The sequence below is a fragment of the Ovis canadensis genome, chromosome 19 (assembly GCF_042477335.2).
Source record: "Ovis canadensis isolate MfBH-ARS-UI-01 breed Bighorn chromosome 19, ARS-UI_OviCan_v2, whole genome shotgun sequence".
NCBI classification, from domain to species: domain Eukaryota; kingdom Metazoa; phylum Chordata; class Mammalia; order Artiodactyla; family Bovidae; genus Ovis; species Ovis canadensis.
Window position 1 is genome coordinate 65045649 of NC_091263.1, and position 20575 is coordinate 65066223.

The window sequence follows — 20575 nt, forward strand, 5'->3', positions numbered from 1 at the left end:
CGGGACCTAACCTTCAGTGCAGCCACTTCCGATCCTCTCCCGGAAGTTGAGCCGTGGAGCCAAATTCGAAGCTAGTGAAGACGCGGAGGCACGGCCGCCAAGCTGGACCCGTCGCCGTTTCCTTGGCTACCTCGGCGACTCGAGACCAGTCATCATGCCTATCCGTGCCCTGTGCACCATCTGCTCCGACTTCTTTGATCACTCCCGCGACGTGGCCGCCATCCATTGCGGCCACACCTTCCACTCGCATTGGTGAGTGAGCGCTGTGTTGGAGCTGGGCCCTCGCTCCCGTAGGGCTACAGGACTGTGGGGTGTCGGGGCTCCGGGTGACCCGTCCCTGGACCCCAGACTGATGATGAAGAAGGCATTAGATGGGAATCCCACGAGACTTCCTGACCTGGGCAGAGGCGAGTTGTGTGGCAGGTTTCCCCAAGGAAGTGACAGCTGAGCTGAGTGAGGCTGTGGGTTGGGGAGTAGGGAGGCGGGGGAGGTAAAGGCTTGGTTTAATGAAGACAGAGTAGAGGTTTCTTTGATTGGCTTGCAGAGAAATGTGGTTTCAAAATTATTTGTCCGTGCAGATGCTTTCACCACATTAGTGAGCCCTTTGTTTTCTGCCAGACCTGGTAGCCAACAGTCTACTGGGTTTGCTGTGGTTTGCTTGGGTTTGGAATGATTCTGTCCAGAGTCATCTTCTTGGTCAGACACTCCACTGACCTAAGCAAACCCAAATTAACATCAAATGGCAAGGAGGTGCTCTCGAATCAAGGTGTTCTGCTGACTGGTAGGACCATTCTGTTCAGTGCATTGCTGGTGGGGAGATCCCCCTGGTAGCTGTGGACAGGCTGAGTCCCGAGTTTCTTTTTTAAATTGTGATGAAATACATGTAACATAAAATTAACCATTTTTTCCTTTTCCTTTTTTTTTCACTATACACCATTCTATTGGAGCAACATATAATATATATATATGACTTAATATTTAACATTTTGCAAAAGCTTACTTAACAAAAAAGTTAAGTTATGAAAATGTATATGACCTGATTTTTATATCATAGTAAAATAGGCCCTTTGGAAAGGACATATGGAAGCAATTGATTTTTCTGGTGAACACAGCCTTTGTTTATACTTGCTCCAAAACTTCTGATATGATGATACTATTTTCTCATATTACCACCATTTCAGTATTGTTCTGTTGCCCAGCTTCACACATTCATCTCTCACAAGATTCATAAAGGGATCAAATTCCTGCAATATTTGTTGGACATGTCTGCCACCATTTAATTTCAATGAAAACTTCAAAAATTTAAAAAATTTTTCAGGAGAATGTCTACTCGATGAGCTCGAAGATGCTTTCCATTTTGACCATTTTAAGAGTACAGTTCAGTGGCATTAAGTACATTCACAACGTTGTGTAACCATCACCACTATTTCCAGAGCGTTTCCATCAGTCCAAACTAAGCACTGAATCTTTTAAACAATAATTTTCCATTCCCCCCTTCCCACAGCCCATGGAAACCTCTGTTTTACTTTGTCTCCGTGAATTTTTCTTTTCTAGGGACCTCATATATGTGAAATCACATTTGGTTCTTTTAAGTTTGGCTTATTTCACTAAGCACAGTCTTTTCAAGGTTCATCCATGTTGTAGCATGTTTCAGAATTTTACTCCTTTTTATGACTAAGGGATTATTATTCATTGTATGAAAATAATACGTTTTGTTTGTCCCTTCATCTGTTAATAGACGTTGGGTTGTTTCCATGTTTTGGCTACTGTGCGTAATGTTACTATGAACATTGGTGTACAAGTATATTTTCAAGTTCCTAGTTTCATTTATTTTGGGTTATCCCGAGAAGTCGACTAGCTGGATCGTATAGTAATTCTATGTTTAATGTTTTGAAAAGCTGCCCTTCTGTTTTTCCGTGTCAGCTGTACCATTTTACATTCCTACTAACAATTCACAAGGGTTCCAGTTTCTCCACATCCTTGCCAAACTCTTTTTTTTTTTTTTATAATAGCCATCGTAATGGGTATCTTTGCTTTTACTGTGTGTGTTTAAAGCTATCAGTTTCCCTCTTGGCACTGCTTTTGCTGTCTTACACAGTTTTGATATGTTTTCATTTTCATTAATCTCATGTATTTTCTTATTTCCCTTGCGATTTCTTCTTTGACCCATTGGTTGTCTAAGAGTGTGTTGTTTAATTTCCACACATTTATGAATTTTCCATTTTTCTTCGGTTATTGATTTTTAGTTTCATTCTATTTTAATCAGAAAATCTATTTTGTGTGATTTTCAATCTTTAAAAAAATTTTAAGGTTTGTTTTGTGGCCCACCATATGGCCTATCCTAGAGAATGTTCCATGTGCACTTGAGAAGAATGTGTTTTCTGCTATTGTTGGGGGGAGTATACATCTGTTAGGTTAGTTGGTATAAAGTGTTGTTCAAGCCTTCTGTTTCCATATTGATCATCTGTCTGATTGTTCTATCCATTATTGAAATTGTGTAATATTAACATCTCCAAATTTTATTGTTGTACTTGCTATTTCTCCCTTAATTCTGTACAGTTTTCTTTCATATATATATTTCATGTCTATTTTGTTAGGTGTATATATGTTTATAATTGTTATTTCTTGTTGGAGTGAGCGTTTTATCAATATATAAAGTCATTATCTCTTGTATGCTTTTTTGACCTAAGTTTGTTTTGTCTGACAATAATATAGTTACCTCAATTCACTTTTTGTTACTATTTTTATTTATTCTGCTTGAAATTCATGAGGTTTCTTTAACTTGTGGAACAATATCTTTACTCAGTTTTGGGAAACTATCAGCCATATTTCTTCATATATTGCCTCTATTCCATTATCTCTTTTCTTTCTATATTAGCATCTCATTTCTGCTGTAACAAATTACCACTAACTTAGTGGCTTAAGACAACAGAAATTATTTTATAATTTTAGAGGTCCAAAATGGGTCTTGCTTGGTTAAAATGAAGATGTAAGTGGGGCTGTGCCTTCTTTGGCTCATGGCCTCTTTACCCATCTTCAGAGTCAGCAGTGTTACATCTTCAAACCTCTCTGTATGACTCTTGACCCTCTGTCTCTTTTATAAGGACGCTTATGATTACATGAGACACCCCTGGATAATCTCCCCATCTCCTTAACCTAATCACAGCTCCAAATTACTCTTGTTTTATAAGGTAGCATATTCACAAGTTTTGGTAATTAGGACATAAAGGTGAGGGCATTATTCTACCTAATGCTTTCTTCCTGGAACTTCTAATTATATATATCCTAGACCTCACGGTAACTTTTATATCTCTTATCATTTCTTATGTATTTTTCCACCTTTCTAATTCCCAGTGTTTCCTCTGACATATCTTTCAATGTACTGATTCTTCAACTCTGCCTAAACTGCTGTTAAGTTCATCCATTGAATTCTTAATTTGGGCCATTTGTTCACTTTTGGAATTTCTGTTTATTTCGTATTAAGTTCTGATATGTCACCTTTTATTTTCAAATTCTTTTTTGATATTTTTGATCTTAATTTTTGTTTATCCGGCATACCGTGTCTGTCATGGTGAGTGACAGTTCCAGTGTCTGAAGTCTCTGTGGTTATGTTCTGGTTTACAATATGCAGTGCTTTCTCTTGTGTAACTGTTTACTTTAAAACCAAGCATTATATTGAAATATAGTATAATACATAAAAGTACGAATATAAGAAATGTATAGCTTGCAGAATTTTTGCAGACTGAACACACCTATGTAACCAGAATTCAGAGCAAGAAACTAGACATCAGCACTTCAGAAACCTCCTGCTGAGAAAGACTGGGACCCGGGACACTCTTCCAGAATGCTTGCATTTGCACCTACACAAATGCCTCCTCAAACAACAGAATACGAAGAAACTATAAGGGACTAAAAGTAACTACATGCGCGCTCAGCTTGCGCAAACTATGAACAAGAAGATACAAAAAGGCCAAAACCCAGCTGCCATTTCTGAGGTCCTGGAGCAAAGCCAGGGTACTGTACAGGATCCCTCCACACAGGACCACCAAAGGGGTGGGCACACCGCCACCTAAGCTACCCCTGTGGCTCAGCCTGCCAATCTGCCCCTCTGCACTCACCTCATATGAGGAACTCGCTCCTCACTCCCCTCCTCTCCCCAGCGAGCAAGCAAGGACACCTGTTGCTTGTTTTTGCTCCCTCCTGGTGCAGTCGCAAGAAAGCCTTGCCTGAATTTCTCCTCTGGCCTCTTACCAGTCTCTGTGGATTAGAGTCCAGGCAAGGGCCCCGTGCAGTCTTCCAGGTACTCCCACCAGTCTGCCTTTCCTAAACGCATGATAGCCACTGTCTTGACTTCCAGCAACATAGATGAGTTTTGCCTACCTTTTACTTTATGTGAATGGAATTAAACACAATTTACTGGTTTTGGGTTTTTTTTTGTATCAGGCTTCTCTTCTTCAGTCTTACGTTTATGTAATTCACCCATAATTTGTTCTGAGTTATAGACTCATTCATTCTCATTGCTGTGTAGTATTCCCTCACTGTGCGTGGTGAGCTTTGTATTATATGTATTTGAAAAATTATTTATAGAAAAAAAAATCACAGTCTTGAAAGATGGTATCATCTTCCCAAAAGGACTGTTTTTCCGTGGTCCCTGGGGGGATTGTCTACAAGTAGGCCAACTAGTAGATTGTCTGCTACATTTTGATTTTGTTTTGACGGCACTACCTGGCTTGTGGGATATTAGTTCCCCAACCAGGCAGTGAAAGCACAGAGTTCTTTACCACTGGACCACCAGATAATGCCCTAGTAGAAGAATGTTTTAACGTTTAGGGAAGATTGATGGTGCATAGCTGGGCTGTGTTTCACTTTTACTTCTGCTTGCTACCTCTAGTTTACCCTCACTTTGAAAGTTACCCCTTTGGAATATTATAATTCCTGTCTCTGAGGGACCCTGACTTTGACCATTGCCCCTAACCTCAATCAAAGGCTAGAAAGTTGATAAAATTACAGCTCAGGAGAGAGAAGTCCAAGCCAGCAAGGGCCAAGGGAAAAAAAAAAAAAGGGCCAGTTGGTTGGATTGCTTGTACGAGTCAGGCTTTGTGGGATATATCATCACTACCTCAGGTGTTGCCCTCCTGGGTGGGCAGGTGATGGGTCAGAGAGGAGCACGACAGATGCTGTAATGGTTGGCGTGGCTACCTGGCCTGTATGTTTCCCCCTAAAACCAGTCTGTTTTTCTGTTCTCATTCCAGCCTAATTCAGTGGTTTGAGACAGCACCAAGTCGGACCTGCCCGCAGTGCCGAATCCAGGTAAAGTTGGTGGGGTGAAAAAACTCCTCAGCTAAAGATACTCCTCGCCAGGGAGCAAGGATGAGGAGAGGTCTCTGTAGCAAAGTAATGTCTTTGACCTGTCTGGACCATCTGGTTTGAGGCTGGTTGAGCCTCACTTGTGCTCTTAAATGGTGCGGGAGGCCTGCTTTTGCCCAAGGGGAGCTGGCAGATGGACTCGTTGCCTGGGCCAGTCTTCACCTGGCTAGATTTGGTCTCCTTATCTGCCTTTCCCCTGCAATGCCCAGCACCTAGAGTTGGGGTATCTTTTGAGCAGTTACCACATGGATATGTAATGACATGACGGAATAACTAGTGGTAGCCAGCTTTGGACACCTACAGGATCGCAGAGGTCACCTCCCTCCAAGGGATGTGCTGTGAAAGGTTAGGCGGGAGATGGGCTTGGCTGCATGTCCCCTGTCCTCCTTGCCCATGACCCAGCTATGCAGTCACACTGTGTCTCATTCTTTCATTCAGGTCGGCAAAAGAACCATTATCAATAAGCTCTACTTTGACCTTGCCCAGGAGGAGGAGAATGTCTTAGATGCAGAATTCTTAAAGGTACCCAGACTTTATCTCATTCTGCTGAGTCCCAGGCCCTCTGAGAGTTCACTTTCTGCTCCTACCCAGGGAGGGTACCTAGAGTCTGGAGATGGGTTCTGGAAGGGGAGACTTGATAGAGAATTCAAGGCTGGGACAGTGAGAGCAGAGAATAATTGATGATGTTCCAGTCATTGGAGAAATCCTCTGTCAGGGAGGAAGGGAGCCACTTGACTGTGAGCCCTCCTTTTGGGATTTCAGAGCAGTTCTGACCATAGTTTAGAATGTATCCCTCGAAGTCCCCTCACCTTGCAAAGAATGTACAACCATCTTTTTCAGTCCTCAGCCAGGGAAGATGTGTGAACCCACTGTTCGCAAACCTGCCTGTTCACAACTGCCTGGGCAGCTTGGTGTGTATCCAGCTGCCTAAGTCTTTCCCAGAGCAGGAATGGAGGGCAGGGCCCCTGGAATCAAGATATGCAGCCAGGATGGAAACCCACACTGCAGGGGAGGATGGGTGGGTTCCCTCCCACACTTCTACTGCTTCCCCTCCAAGCCTAAGATTTAGCTTGCTTCGTGCACAAAGGGATTGGATTGGCAGAAACCTCTCAAGGAAGTGGGATTGGGGTTCACAAGTGAACCTGGACACTGAGGGTTAATTTTCTGGCCATCTGTCAGATTAGGATTCATTCGGCCCTGGCCCCCGGGGGGGCTGTGACGTCCTTGGAACCTCACTGCTTCAAGATGTGGAGCTTTTGTGCTTAAAGCTAACGTGTTCATCGTCATGGTAACTGCTCCCAGTTTTAAGCCGTGTCCTCCTTGTGAGAAAAGCAACAAAGGCAGCTTCAGTTCTTTCTGATTTTCTAAGCCATATCTGGGAGACATGAAGGCAAAATCTTGAGTAGTTTGGAGCAAGGACTTGGAAGGCACCCTGCCTGGGTGTGGAAGGTGCTAGGGACTAGCGGAAAGGTTGAGCTGGCAGCTGCTCTCAGGCAGCCCGTGTGCCCTTCTCTACCCACGGCTTCCAGCTGAGATGTCCAGCCTGTTTAACCAGCTCAGTTACCAACAGCTCCTGCCCCAAAGTCCTGAGTAGAGAGTTTGACGACAGGAGCTCAGCCCCGAAGAGGGGCCCGGCCTTGTATTGGTCATAATATGAGTCTTGCATTGACCTGGGAAGAGTAACCTGGATGAGGATTGTTCTGCATCCAGTTACCATCACGGACCCTAGGCCAAGCCTTTCAGGTCTACCGAGCCTGGTTTTCCTGCTTATGGAGTAGGTACATCTCTTGCCCACAAGGGTGTTGAGTTCATGGGACTCCTGAGTGGGAGTGGGGCTCTCTTCTGCTCCAGCCTCTCAGTGGTTCTGTGGCAGTGGCTGTGGAACACATGTATGGGCTTGGGGAGGCTCGTTTGACCCTCACAACAGTCTGGTTAGAGCTTAGTGCAAGTGAGGTTTCATCTAGGGGTGCAGAATTGTCTTGGCTCCCCTACCCTATTGGTTTCTGGGGCTGGAAGAGTCCTGGCACACAGAGCCAGCTTAGGGCTGGGAGGGGGTAGACCATAAAGCAGGTAGGACCCAGGGTGGAGGGAGCAGTGTGGCCCAGGGTGCTTGGCCATCCCAATTCTGTGTCCCTGTTGGGTCCAGCTAATGCCAGGGAATGTCAGGACGGGCACAGGCCTGAAGAAGCGATGGAAGCTTCTGCCATAAAACCGACTGTGCAGGCCAGGCTCCACTTATTTTGCCCCGTTATGCCTCTTTTCCTGTCCTAGGGTCTTATACCTGAGATTATCTGCATTTTACCGACTTTTTAAAAAGACACTCAGAGACAAAGCAAGGCTTCTGTCTCCCTTATTGATTTCACTTGGCCTTGAGGAGCAGCAGATTCATGCTTTTCTGGGCCCACAGGCCTCATTGTTCCCGCCTGGGGCTCCCCACAGACCTTATGTGAGGCTGGGTGGGGGCCAGCTGTGATGCCTTCTTGCTGCTTACTATGAGTATTGCCTTGCAGAATGAACTGGATAATACCAGAGCCCTGCTTTCCCAGAAAGGTGAGTTCCCAGGGGCCTTGGGAAGCCCCTGACTTGGGTACTGGACTGAGGCCTGGGAGGAAGCCCTCAGCCTTCTGGCATATCCAGGGGCTCTCCCTGCTTGGTATATCCAAGTCTTATCAGCTCTTGTGATGGCAGAAAAGGAAAGGAAAGGGAAGTGACTGATGCTGTTCACCCAGATGAGGTGAGCCTCTTCTTTGTCCTGGGGCTGCTTGCCTAGGACCAAGGCTGGGAGGAGTCTACCTGACAGGTCAGAATATTGTAGTTGAGGATTCCGCTGCCAGATTTGGCAGGAACCTGCTTGAGGGTTTCCCTCGTGGCTCAGTTGGTAAAGAATCCACCTGCAATGCAGGAGACCCCAGTTTGATTCCTGGGTTGGGAAGATCCCCTGGAGAAGGGATAAGCTACCCACTCCAGTTTTCCTGGGCTTCCCTGGTGGCTCAGCTGGTAAAGAATCTGCCTGCAATGTGGGAGACCTGGGTTCGATCCTTGGGTTGGGAAGATTCCCTGGAGAAGGGAAAGGCTACCCACTCCAGTGTTCTGGCCTGGAGAATTCCATGGACTGAAAGTCCATGGCGTCACAAAGAGTCGGACACGACAGAGGGACTTTCACTTTGACTTTTTCAGTGCTTGAGTTCTGGGATGATGAATTAACTAGACTGTGGGATCAAGGAGCAGTGAAATCTTTACTCCAGTAACTCTGAGCAGCAGAAAAAGGGTCTCATCCGCAGAATGGCTGGGCATCCCTGGTTTGGTGCTTGCCAGAGAGACAAGCAGGCTGCCTGACCTGTGGCCCACGACTTGTTCCTCACCTGGCTCTGGGGTGGGGTGCTGGGGCCCAGGGCCCCAGGTTCTCATAGTGCACAGTAGACAGGCCCTTCCTCTCCCTCTGTCCCCAACCCCTGCTGCAGAGAAGGAAAAACGAGACAGCCAGCTCATCATCGACTCTTTGCGGGACACGCTGGACGAGCGCAACGCCACTGTGGAGTCCCTGCAGAGGGCCTTGGACAAGGCTGAGATGTTGTGCTCCGCCCTCAAGGTGGGTCCCCAGCCCCCGTGGGCACAGGTTGGTGGGGAGATACAGTCTTCCTCCTGGGCTCCCCACTGTGGGCTTGTCTTTTGTGTCTGCCTTGGTTAATACCATGGTCTGTACAGTTGTAAAATGGAGGGAAATTCCATCTTCCCCAGGCCTCCTACCCAGCCCATGAGAAAAGGGTCGTATTGCCCGCACCTGTGGTTGTTGTACTAGTTTGGAGAGGTGAGGCCTGCCCAGTGTTTCGTGGAAGGACTGCTCAACCAAGACCTCAGTGAGCCTAGGCCATGTTTCCCAAAGTGGTTTGTACTCCAGTGACAAAGCCAGCCTGAAGAACCTTCCATTAGTGTGCCTGTCCTTGGCTGGGCTGCTCTCTGGAGCCAGATCAAACAGCATCCCAGAGAGGAGCAGGGGGCCTTTGAAGTTGGCTGTGCTGAGCTGACCGGGCAGATCAAAGCCTGCAGAGCTAGCGGCTCTAGACCCAGATGAATTTTGTATCAGCCTGGGTTGGTGAGCCTCTTGCTCTCCAAGGGGCAGGAGGTGATTGATCTGAATCCACAGTTGAAATTCTGACCTCATATGAAGGAGCCAGTCATTGCCGGGTGCCATTTGAGAAGGAAAAGGACCCAACCGGGTAAACGGATAGGGCCCCAGGGTGTTCGCCGTTTCTGGCTCTGCTTGGTGGCTGGATTGGATCATGTGGCCTGGCCAATGGGAAGGAAGGAGCGGACCAGCACCTGGCCACAGAGCAGGAGTGTGTTGGCGTTCCCAGGTCGGAGATGAAGTGGCCAGGTGCTGAGGGCAGCTGTCCTACCCTGGCAACTGTCCATAGCTGATGGATAGCATGGCCTGGATCTGTGCTCCAGGCTTCTTCAGCTTCCTACACAGTCGCTGGACTCTGGCAGCCCCCAGCAGGCCTTTAGATGCTGAGAGTGGGCTATGCTGACGGTAAGACGTATCTCAGGAGGAAGCAAGCCAGGGGGTGAGGAAGCAGCTGGTCCAAGGCCTCGTAGCAGCAAAAGCACACGTCAGAGTGGGGCCCAGGAGCCTTACCTCCTGGGGCTTGCACACATGCTTATCAGTATTTTCAAAAGCAGACGGTTCTAGGGTGGAGTTCTCCCGGCGACTTTAACCTTGGCCCCTGGGATCCGCCAAGCAACAGACATGTTGGGGTGCGTTTGCTCTTCAGAAGCAGATGAAGTACTTGGAGCAGCAGCAGGATGAGGCCAAGCAAGCACGGGAAGAGGCCCGCCGACTCCGGAGCAAGATGAAGAACATGGAGCGGTGAGCTTAGAGCTGGGACCTACCCGGTGCCCTTGCACCCCCGGGGCACGGCTCTCGGGGCTGCAGCAGGGGATGGCTCAGCTCTCTGTAGGCCACGGGGGGCTCAGGCCTTACTCAGCCTCTGCAGGCTCCTCCGCTTTCCATGGGAAACCTGGCAGGGCTTTTGTTCTAAGAACCTCTCCGTGGACATCCCTGACCTGAGACCCTCTGTCAGCACCCCTTCTCCCTCAGCACCATCCCTGCAGCTGTGCTAAGCTCTGCGCTGGGGCCTTTCTTTGGGCAGAGCCGCCTGCTAAAGCATCCTAGCAGCTCAGGCTGTCTCCATAGCAACGGCAGCAAAGGGAGGCAGAGCTGCACTGGGTACCTACCCATCAGCCTCCAGATTTTAAATGCCGTGGGCCGGGTGTTTTTCAGAATCGAGCTCCTACTCCAGAGCCAGCGGCCCGAGGTGGAGGAGATGATCCGAGACATGGGTGTGGGACAGTCCGCGGTGGAGCAGTTGGCTGTGTTCTGTGTGTCCCTCAAGAAGTGGGTACTCTGGCCCCGGTATCCAAGCTGAGTCATGGCCCCCAAGCTATGCCCCTCTGAGTGTTGCCCGTCTCTCATGAAGCAGAGCAGGCGGAGTGAGGAGCAGGCTCTGGAGCCCTGCTGCCTTCGTTTGAACCACATCCCACCTCTTACTGTGTGGCCAGGAGCCAGTTTCTTAACGTCTCTGATCCTTAGCTTCCTGAACAGATAATAATAACCTGCCTCACAGAATTATTGAGAGAATTGCATGTGAATTGTAAGTGTTATTTCTAAGGAGATTGGCACAGCTCGCCATGCTCCAGTTTGATATCTGGAGCCTGTTCCCCATTAGCACGCGGTTACTGACCCCACCTAGCTTGCATCAGAAACAGCTCAGGTGTTCATTCCCATGGGTGTGGAGTTGGAGAAAAGGGGCCACTTGGCTGACAGGTATGAAGGATCCCCGATGCCTGGTGTGCAGCCAGTTGGTGTAGGGGGCCTCCTAGTGGGGCCAGGGTTTCCTGCACACCCTCTCAAATCTCCAGTGCCTGCAAGCAGGCAGGAAACAGCGATTCACTAGCTCTTTAGCATCTGGGGTGCTTGATCCCCTGCAGTGCCAGCCGGTCCCTGCTGGGCTCCGGTGTCAGAGTTGGAAGGAGAAGGGCTGGGGGCTTCGGCTGGGCTTTGTGTTTGCTTGGTGCTGTGACTCAGTCTGACCAGGGGGGGTGTCCCGGGCTGACATCTCTTTTCCATGGTCCCTTCGTAGAGAGTACGAGAATCTAAAAGAGGCCCGGAAGGCCTCAGGGGAGCTAGCTGACAAACTGAAGAAGGACTTGTTTTCTTCCAGAAGCAAGGTAACTGAATGGGGAGCTGAGGGTGAGGGGAGAGGTGGCTGTCCTTTTGTCATGCGTGTGAGTGGCTCCTAGGCCAGGCCCTGGGGCTGTGGGATGACTCACAGAGACTGGCTTCTGGTCCTCACTAGGCACTGACTCTGGCTTGCTTGGCTTGTCTGCTTAGGGTGGCAGGTCACGCAACTGTCACCCCAACACCTGCACACTTCTGTCCCCTTCTGCTCTCTGGGTACCTCTCAGCTGGCTGGGGCACAAATGTGATGGCTTCAGGGGCCTGTTTTTTGTTCCAGGCCTAGAGTAGGAGGCCTCTTGTTCTTTTCTTTGTGGTTTGTTTATTTGCTGTGTTTTGCCATTTGGTTTATTCCCCTAGTTCTTCTGTTCCCTGACCAGGGATTGAACCTGGGCTGTGGAGTGAAAACCCAGAATTCTTACCACTAGACCACCAGGGGACTGACTCCCTGTAGAAGGCCTCTTGAAACCTGAATCAGTCAACACAGCTGCTTTTATTTCTGGGCATGGTACATGTCAGGGCATAGATGTAGGGAGGAGCCCTGGACTGCTCCAGATGAACACTGCCAGACTAAGACAAAGGTCCAGCCCCATGGAGCTCGGGTCTTCCCTGTGTCCCCCGCTCCTCTGGGTCTGGGCTCCCACGAGCTAGTGTAGCAGCAGGTGGGGCGGGGCACACAGCCAGCCCTGTGTTCATCCTTCGCTCCTTACACTTTTTTGCAGTTGCAGACAGTCTGCTCTGAACTGGACCAGGCCAAGTTGGAGCTGAGGTCGTCTCAGAAGGACTTACAGAGTGCTGACAAGGAAATCACGGTGAGGAACATCTACGAGCAGGTGGGAAGGAAGGGTGGTTTATGTGCCCTCCAGGATGTGGGCTGGGTGAGTTCTGCCCTCAAACCCTGCATCAGTCAGTGGTCGCAGCTCTGGGCTCCCTGTATCCTCCTGGTTCAGGGTGGGTCAGGACAGGAATCTTGGCCTTTGGTCTGAAGCCTGGGCTCCTCAGCAGAGGACAGAGAGCACAGGGATCTTGCTGACTGTCCTGTACCTGCATCCTTGAGGTCACCAGAGGAGGGGGGTTCACCGGAGGAGGAGGAGGTCACCGGAGGAGGTCACTGCCAGAGGGGTTCTGAGGTCAGGTGGTCCTGGCCTCCTGAGCCTGATATTTGACTTTCAGGCCTTGTTCTGGTCCCAGTGGGCTTGCCTTTCATGCGTACTGCCCATGGTGGCCACTCTGGACTTGGTGCCTCAGTCTTTCTTTCACACTCTTCTCTTTCCTTCCTGAAGAGCCTGAAAAAAAAGCTGACGATACTGCAGGAAACCCTGAAGCTGCCACCAGGAGACAGTGAAACTATCAACCGCCTCGTTTTAGAGAGGTTCGTTGACCCTCTGGGGTGGAACAGGGACTCCAAGCTGGAGGAGCTCCCTGGTAAGGGTGTCTTCACCCTTTCTGGCTTTGTTGGGGGGTAGGTGGCCCAGGTCGGCCTGAAGGTTGTGGACCTCCTGGCCTGAGTGACAGCTAAGACTGAGCTGGAACGCAGCTTTGAGGCAGGCCCTGGGCTTTGACAAAGAGAGGCCAGAAAGGCCCTGGGGATGGTCAGGGAAAGGGGAGGGGCATCCTGTGTATGGAGCAGCCCACCTGATACATCCACCTGCCCCAGGTTCTGAAACAAACATGAAGCCACCCACCAAAAGAGCTCTCCTCTGGTCCCAGCACCGGCACACTAGAGCTGCCAGCAGAGGGAGCCAAGAGGCCGAGCCACTGCCTGTGTGGCAGTCTGGAAGCCGACAGGCTGAGAGGGTCCTCAGGCCTGGCTGGCTCGCTGGTGGTCCGAACAGAAAACGCGACCCAGCCACTTTTATTCGAGGCACTTTTCAATGCTGGAAAATCACTATGGTCCCTTTTCCGCGCATCCACTCGTTTGCTTGGAGCCTGCCCATCTAACTTAGGAGCTGCTTCCCTGACCCTTTCCCTTTTTACCACCTCTGTGTGAGGCTTGGGACCATCCTCTGCTCCTCCCATCTGCCCAGCATAGCAACCCCTGGGCATCCTACCAGTCCCTTACCAAACACCTCCCAGGACCCTCTGCACTCAGCCCTCATGGAGCTGGCCTTGTGGGCGGGGTGGACCTTCAGGCTTCGGGCCAATTGCACTGCCCCTCACAGCAGGACACCCCTTGCCTTACTGCTCTGTGTCCTCACTGCTCCGTGTCCTCACTGCTCCGTGTCCCCCTGCTCCGTGTCCCCCTGCTCCGTGTCCTGCTCTGAGTCCCCTGCTCCATGGCCCCCTGCTCCATGGCCCCTTCCTCCGTGTCCCCCTGCTCCGTGTCCTCTGCTCTGTGTCCCCCTGCTCCGTGGCCCTCTCCTCCGTGTCCCCCTGCTCCGTGTCCTGCTCCGAGTCCCCTGCTCCGTGTCCCCCTGCTCCGTGTCCCCTGTTCTGTGTCCCTCTACTCCGTGTCCCCCTCCTCCATGTCCCCCTGCTCCGTGTCCCCCTGCTCCGTGTCCCCCTGCTCCGTGTTCCCCGTGTCCCCCTGCTCCATGTTCCCTGTGTCCTCCTGCTCCGTGTCCCCCTGCTCTGTGTCCCCCTGCTCCGTGTCCCCCTGCTCCGTGTCTCCCTGCTCCGTGTCCCCCTGCTCCATGTCCCCTGTGTCCCCCTGCTCCGTGTCCCCCTGCTCCGTGTCCTCTGCTCTGTGTCCCCCTGCTCCGTGGCCCTCTCCTCCGTGTCCCCCTGCTCCGTGTCCTGCTCCGAGTCCCCTGCTCCGTGTCCCCTGTTCTGTGTCCCTCTACTCCGTGTCCCCCTCCTCCATGTCCCCCTGCTCCGTGTCCCCCTGCTCCGTGTCCCCCTGCTCCGTGTTCCCCGTGTCCCCCTGCTCCATGTTCCCTGTGTCCTCCTGCTCCGTGTCCCCCTGCTCTGTGTCCCCCTGCTCCGTGTCCCCCTGCTCTGTGTCTCCCTGCTCCGTGTCCCCCTGCTCCATGTCCCCTGTGTCCCCCTGCTCCGTGTCCCCCTGCTCCGTGTCCCCCTGCTCCGTGTTCCCTGTGTCCCCCTGCTCCGTGTCCCCCTGCTCTGTGTCCCCCTGCTCCGTGTCCCCCTGCTCCATGTCTCCCTGCTCCGTGTCCCCCTGCTTCATGTCCCCCTGCTCTGTGTCCCCCTGCTCCGAGTCTCCCTGCTCCATGTCTCCCTGCTCCGTGTCCTGCTCTGAGTCCCCTGCTCCGTGTCCCCCTGCTCCGTGTCTCCCTGCTCTGTGTCCTGCTCCGAGTCCCCTGCTCCGTGGCCCCCCTGCTCCGTGGCCCCCTGCTCCGTGGCCCCCTGCTCCGTGGCCCCTGTTCTGTGTCCCTCTGCTCTGTGTCCTCCTGCTCCGTGGCCCCCAGCTCTTCTCCACACTGAAGGGTCCACTGTCCTCTGCACTCCCTTCCCTAGTCTCCTCGGCAGAAATGAGCTTACTGTCTTCTGCACAGGTAGTGATTCATATTCAGATGCCATTGGGTGCCAGGGGCCACAGAGGTGCTCTGGAGGCTTGTGTACGCCCTTGTCCCTCCAGGATGTACACACCCAGCTGTGGCACGTGAGATCTTCCCTGACCAGGCATCGAACCCTCATTCCCTGCATTGCACGGCGGATTCCCAACCCCCGGACCACCAGGGAAGTCTCTAGGAACACTACTTGAATGTATGTCTCATATTCAAGCTCTGAAAGTGCCAGCGCCCTAGGGGAGTCGTTTGGACAGTCTCTAATATGTCCACTGGCCATGATAAGTAGCAATGGAAGGAACATCCATCTGCTTCAGCCTGTGGTCACCTCTCTGACAGGATCCTTGCATGCACTCTGAGAAATGAGGCTTCTTGAACAAAATGTTTTTCATTTGTGTATTTGGGTTTTCTGTGGGTTTCTGCTTTCTTCCTTGCATGTCTCCAGACTTCTACTGTGTGAAGGACCAAGCCAAGGACTAATCTCTTTTTTCTGGAGAGATTAGGGTTTCCTTGAAGGATAGCTCTAAACCAGGTGTGAGCTCCAGGCCCCTGGAGCCGATCCATCTCTAATGCTTGAGGGGTTGTTGCCACTGTGATCTTGAGTATCCAAACTGTCTCTGCCTTATAGCCCAGCTCCTGTGGAGATGGTGGGCCTGAAGCTTCGCCGGCCAGCCTTTGGCGATGATATTGACCTCAATGCCACCTTTAATGTGAACACTCCCCCATCCCAGCCTTCCAGCACCCAGCATGGCCTTGCCAAGAGGCTCTTCCCTGAGAAAGCACAGTAAGTGGTAGTTCCTGGCCCTTCCACAGCCTGGAGGGAGGATGGCTAAGAGATCTCTGAAGGTCCTGTGCTAATAGCTCTGAGTGGCTGACAGGGCACTGAGGGTCACCTAGGTTTGGACATGAATCTGGTTCCAGCCACCTCTTCTTCCCTCTCCTGAGTACTCACTCTATACAAAGCCCTTCTCTTGCTTATCTCATTAATCCTCGCATCTCTCTCTTGCAGTTCTCCTGTTCAGGATGTTCCCAAGAAGATAACCAAAGGCCCCAGGCAGGTAAGGCCCCTGAAGATGTTCAGGCAGTCACCCTCCATCCTTGGCCAGGACTGAGTATGAAGCTGGTCTTCTGAGAGGTCAGGGTCTTGCCGGAGCCCTCTCACTCCTGGAGGACCCTGGGAACCCTACTGCCTGTCCTTCCTGCCTCTGGATGAGGCACCAGAGATCCTAATCCTGTTCCCACATGCCTCCCACCCCCCTCTTTGCTGCCACCTGTCTCATCGAGCCTGGCTGTGGGGTCCCCTCTGCAGGAGTCCCAGCTCTCACTGGGGGGCCAGCACTGTCTGGGGGAGCCTGATGAGGAGCTGGCTAGCGCGTTCCCCGTCTTCATCCGGAATGCTCTCCTGGGCCAGAAACAGACCAAGAGGGTCAGGGCAGAGCCCTGCCGCAGCACAGATGCAGTGAGTGTGGTTTCCCACAAGGGAAAAGTGTCTGCCTTCTTGCAGGTGGGGCTGGGTGGCCCTCGCTCATGAGGTCAGCCCACTTACCTCTTCCTTCTGCTTTAGGTAAGGATTGGCTTCGATGGACTTGGAGGCCGAACAAAATTCATCCAGCCTGTATCCTTATTTTGTGGTGTTGGGCTGAGCTAAGCTATGGTGCCCACATCATCCCTCACCTGTACCCCCAGACCCCAACTTACTGGTGGCTGTAGTCCCAGGCGGGCAGAGCTAGACCTTGCCCCGTGTAGCAGCGCTGCCCACCCCCAAGGTTGAGCCCTGCGTTCCAGTCCTCTCTGTAGGCCTCTTCCTTGACATTTCCTTCAGACCGACACAACTATGATCCGCCCACTGCCAGTTAAACCAAAGCCCAAGGGCAGGGCTAGGCAGAAACTGGGGGCCAGGACAGCACCCACCCCCTCCCAGGCCACGCTGGACAATTTCCTATGGTAGTGAAAACAGTGAGTCTGATCGGTGGCCAGAAACATGCCTCTGACTTACAGGCCAAGGACTGGTGACTGGCTTGGCAGAGGGTTTGGCAGGCATGGCTCCTCTTCTAGGACCAGCCCAGTGGACAAAGATAAATAAGAAGATGGGGGTGAAAGTGGGGCCCAGAAACCTACTTTTCCTGCACACACCCTGCCCCACCTCCATCATACTGGGTCTCCCTGTCAGGGCTGACGTGATCAGCTCAGTGTTCCTGCCGGCAGGGCTTGCCCCTTGTTCCAGACTTCCGTTTATAGCCATGATCAGATGTGGCTGGGCTACTTCTGGTCCTCAGACCGGGGTCTTTTGTTGACTGTAAGCACCAAAGCCTTGAGGCTTCTCAGGCCGCCTCGGCCCACCCAGGCTTTTGCCTGCTTCTGACTTGCTGTTGGCATGGCCTGGGCCAGGCAGGGCAGGAGATGGTCAATGGTAGTAGGAAGAGGAGGGGGCAGATTTCTATGTGAAATAAAAAAGATACAGTCTTTTCTTCCTGGCTCTGGGAGGGTAAATTTGCAATCACTTCGAAAAACTGACTTGCATGATTTTCTAAAGGGGGCACCTTCACCTAGACCCAGACCCGGAAATTCCGCCCTTAGGCATGTGCCCTCTCACAGGGAGACTCTAACGAGCGATTTATCACCTAGCTTTGTCCACAGTCTGTAACCTGGGCACAGTGCAAGGCCATAAGCAGGAAAGCAAATGGGTGAACCAGGGTCTAGACACACAGGGAACTCAGAGCAACTACAAGTGACCTGTCACAACCCCTTCTTCAGCTTTCAACTCTACCAGCCAAAGTGCTAGTCTCCGCGGCTTGGCTTCAAGAACACTTTCTCTCAGAAGACTTCTCTTTTAAGTCCTAACTTGGGTGAGGACTTGGGCTTCCCTGGTGGCTCAGCTGGTAAAGAATCTGCCTTGCAGGGCAGGAGACCTAGGTTCAATCCCTGGGTCAGGAAGATCCCCTGGAGAAGGAAATGGCAACCCACTCCAGTATCCTTGCCTGGAAAATCCCATGGACAGAGGAGTCTGGTGGGCTATAGTCCATGGGGTCGTAAAGAATCGGACACAACTGAGTATCTGAGCATGTTAGGTGAGAACCCCTAAACTTCCCTCTCTCATTACTGGGTGGGTGTTCACCTGTTTCTGCACATTTCAGCATGAACCTGGCACAAGAGAGACTGCTTCAGACTGAGAGTGCCCGTCTGCTCCCCCGCAGGTGTGTGGGAGCCTGGGGCTTCTTGGGGGGGACGTGATGCTCTTGGTTATGGGAGTTGGACTCCTTTGGTGCTGCCTTGAGCCAAGGATGGTTAGGGAGGGGAAGTGCAGCATCAAATTAAGGGTGCAGGGGCTGGCTAATAGCTTTCTTATAGATCAGTAATCAATTAGAATTAAAAAGCTAGAAACAAGAAGAAAATATAATAATAACATTAAAAACCCAGTACCATTTACATTAGCACCAAGAAAGAAAGGAAACAAAATATTTAGGTATAAATCTAACAAAATATGTACAAGATCTCTGAGGGAAAACTGCAAAGCTCTAGGTCTGTACGTACAATGGAACATTATTTAGCCTTAAAAAAAAAATTCTGAAACATGCTACAATGTAAATGGATCTTGAAGACACTAAGCTATGTGCAATAATCCAGGGGCCAAGGACAAATTCTGTAGGATTCCATGTGTATGAGATACCAAGAGTAGTCAGATTCACAGAGACAGAATGGTTATTGCCAAGGATGCGAGGGAGGGAATGGAAAGTTACTGTCTAATGGGTTGTGAGTTCAGTTTGAGAAGTTGAAATTCTGGACATGAATGGTGGTGTTGGTACAACGTGCATGTCTGTAATGCTACTGGATTGTATATTTTAAAACATTAAATTTCATCTTATGTATATTTTCTCACAATAAAAAAAAAAGGACCAAAATTCTGGTACATGCTACAACCTGGATGAATGCTGTAAAGATATGCTAAGTGAAAGAAACCAGACACAAAAGGGCAAATATTTTATGATTCCGCCTATATTCATTATTTTCAGTAGGCAAAGTCATGGAGACAAAGTACAATAGAAGCTCCTAGGAAATGGGATGGAAGATGGATGAGTTATTTTTTAATGGGTACAGTGTTTCTCCTTGGGCTAAAGTTGTGGAAATAGTTTTGTGGTTTTACAACACTGTGAATGTCCTTCATGCCATTGAATTGTACATATTTAAGAATGATTCAGACCAGGCGGTCCAGTGGTTAATACTCTGGGCTCCCACTGTAGAGGGCATGGGTCCGATCCCTGGTCAGGGAACTAAGTTCTTCCATGCCACGTGGTGTGGCCAAAATATAAACAAAATTAAACATTAAAAATGAAAATGGTTAAAACCACAATTTCAAAATCCATCTATTTTAATGAGAGTGAAAAAAAAATTCAGGACTGGATATTGAATGTCATCAAATGTTTTTTGGTATCTATTGAAGACACCACTTACTTCAGAATCTGGCCCTGGTTTCCGTACCTAGTACATATGACACATCCAATAAATGTTTATTGAATGAAAAAAACCCAGAATTGCCTACCACTTCACACCCACTAGGATGGGTATAATTTGCAAAAAAAGGAAAAACCAATTGGACTATGTTGTGGAGAAATAAAAACTTACATACATTGCTGGTAGAAAATAGTTTGTTGGTCTGTCAAAAACTTAAACGTATTGCCATATGACCCAACAATGCTACTCCTAGGTATATACCCAGAGAAATAATACTTGTTCAAGAATGATCATATAGCACTATTCATAATATTCCAAAAGTGTTAACAATTCAAATGTCAACCAGTGACTGGATAATGTCTTCCCTGGTAGCTCAGCTGGTAAAGAATCCACTTGCAATGCCGGAGACCTGGGGTTGATCCCCAGGTTGGGAAGATCCGCTGGAGAAGGAAACAGCTACCCATGCCAGTATTCTGGCCTGGAGAATTCCATTGACTGTATATAGGGTTGCTGAGTAACAAACTGTGATATGTGCCTCTCATAGAATATTCAGCCACAAAAAGGAATGATGTCCTGAGACATGCTACAATTTGGATTACCCTCAAAAAGATTGTAAGTGAAAACAGATACCAAAGTTCACATTTTGTACTATTCCTTTTATATAAAATACACAGAATAGGCAAATCCCTAGTGACAGAAAGCATGTATGTTTGCCAGGCGATAGAATGAGGGTGTGTAGCAATTATCCAAGGTAGTTGTGTCTTTTGGTCGGTGATGAGGTTTTGAAAGTAGAGATGGTGATTGCACAACATTGTCAACACACTAAATCCCACTAAATTGTATACTTTAAAATGGCTATTTTAATGATATATAGGTTTTACCTTAATTTTTTTAAAAAAAGAATTTTTGATAGCACTTGGTTTAACTGTTGTGGAGTTTTGCAGGGATCTGTGGTCCATCCTCTAGAGAACTGGCCCTGGGTTCCTAAGAAGGCAGAGGGAGACATCTGTGGGGAGGGTGGCCCCTCTTTTCTATTTTTTGCAACTTCCTCTGAATCTAT

At 49.9% G+C, this 20575-nt stretch overlaps 1 protein-coding gene and 1 pseudogene across 1 annotated transcript; one reads left to right on the plus strand and one right to left on the minus strand.

The window, feature by feature from the left end:
- The first annotated feature begins 26 nt into the window (after nt 1-26).
- On the plus strand, nt 27-18965 carry TRAIP (TRAF interacting protein). The gene is made up of 15 exons (XM_069562327.1): nt 27-252; nt 5253-5310; nt 5806-5889; nt 7878-7917; nt 8829-8956; nt 10140-10234; nt 10649-10762; nt 11508-11595; nt 12325-12414; nt 12886-12974; nt 15695-15850; nt 16076-16124; nt 16376-16525; nt 16631-16681; nt 16889-18965. The coding sequence occupies exons 1-15, from the start codon at nt 155-157 to the stop codon at nt 17012-17014; spliced, it is 1416 nt and encodes a 471-aa protein (XP_069418428.1). The 5' UTR covers nt 27-154; the 3' UTR covers nt 17015-18965.
- On the minus strand, nt 1120-3570 carry LOC138424779 (small nuclear ribonucleoprotein G pseudogene; annotated as a pseudogene).
- Nucleotides 18966-20575: the final 1610 nt, after the last annotated feature.

Excerpts from the sequence above, each read along its gene's own strand:
- TRAIP (XM_069562327.1), top strand. The coding sequence starts at position 155 with ATGCCTATCCGTGCCCTGTGCACCATCTGCTCCGACTTCTTTGATCAC. Across the intron at positions 5,890-7,877 it reads TAGATGCAGAATTCTTAAAG|AATGAACTGGATAATACCAG; the intron begins GTACCCAGACTT and ends ATTGCCTTGCAG. Across the intron at positions 8,957-10,139 it reads TGTTGTGCTCCGCCCTCAAG|AAGCAGATGAAGTACTTGGA; the intron begins GTGGGTCCCCAG and ends TTTGCTCTTCAG.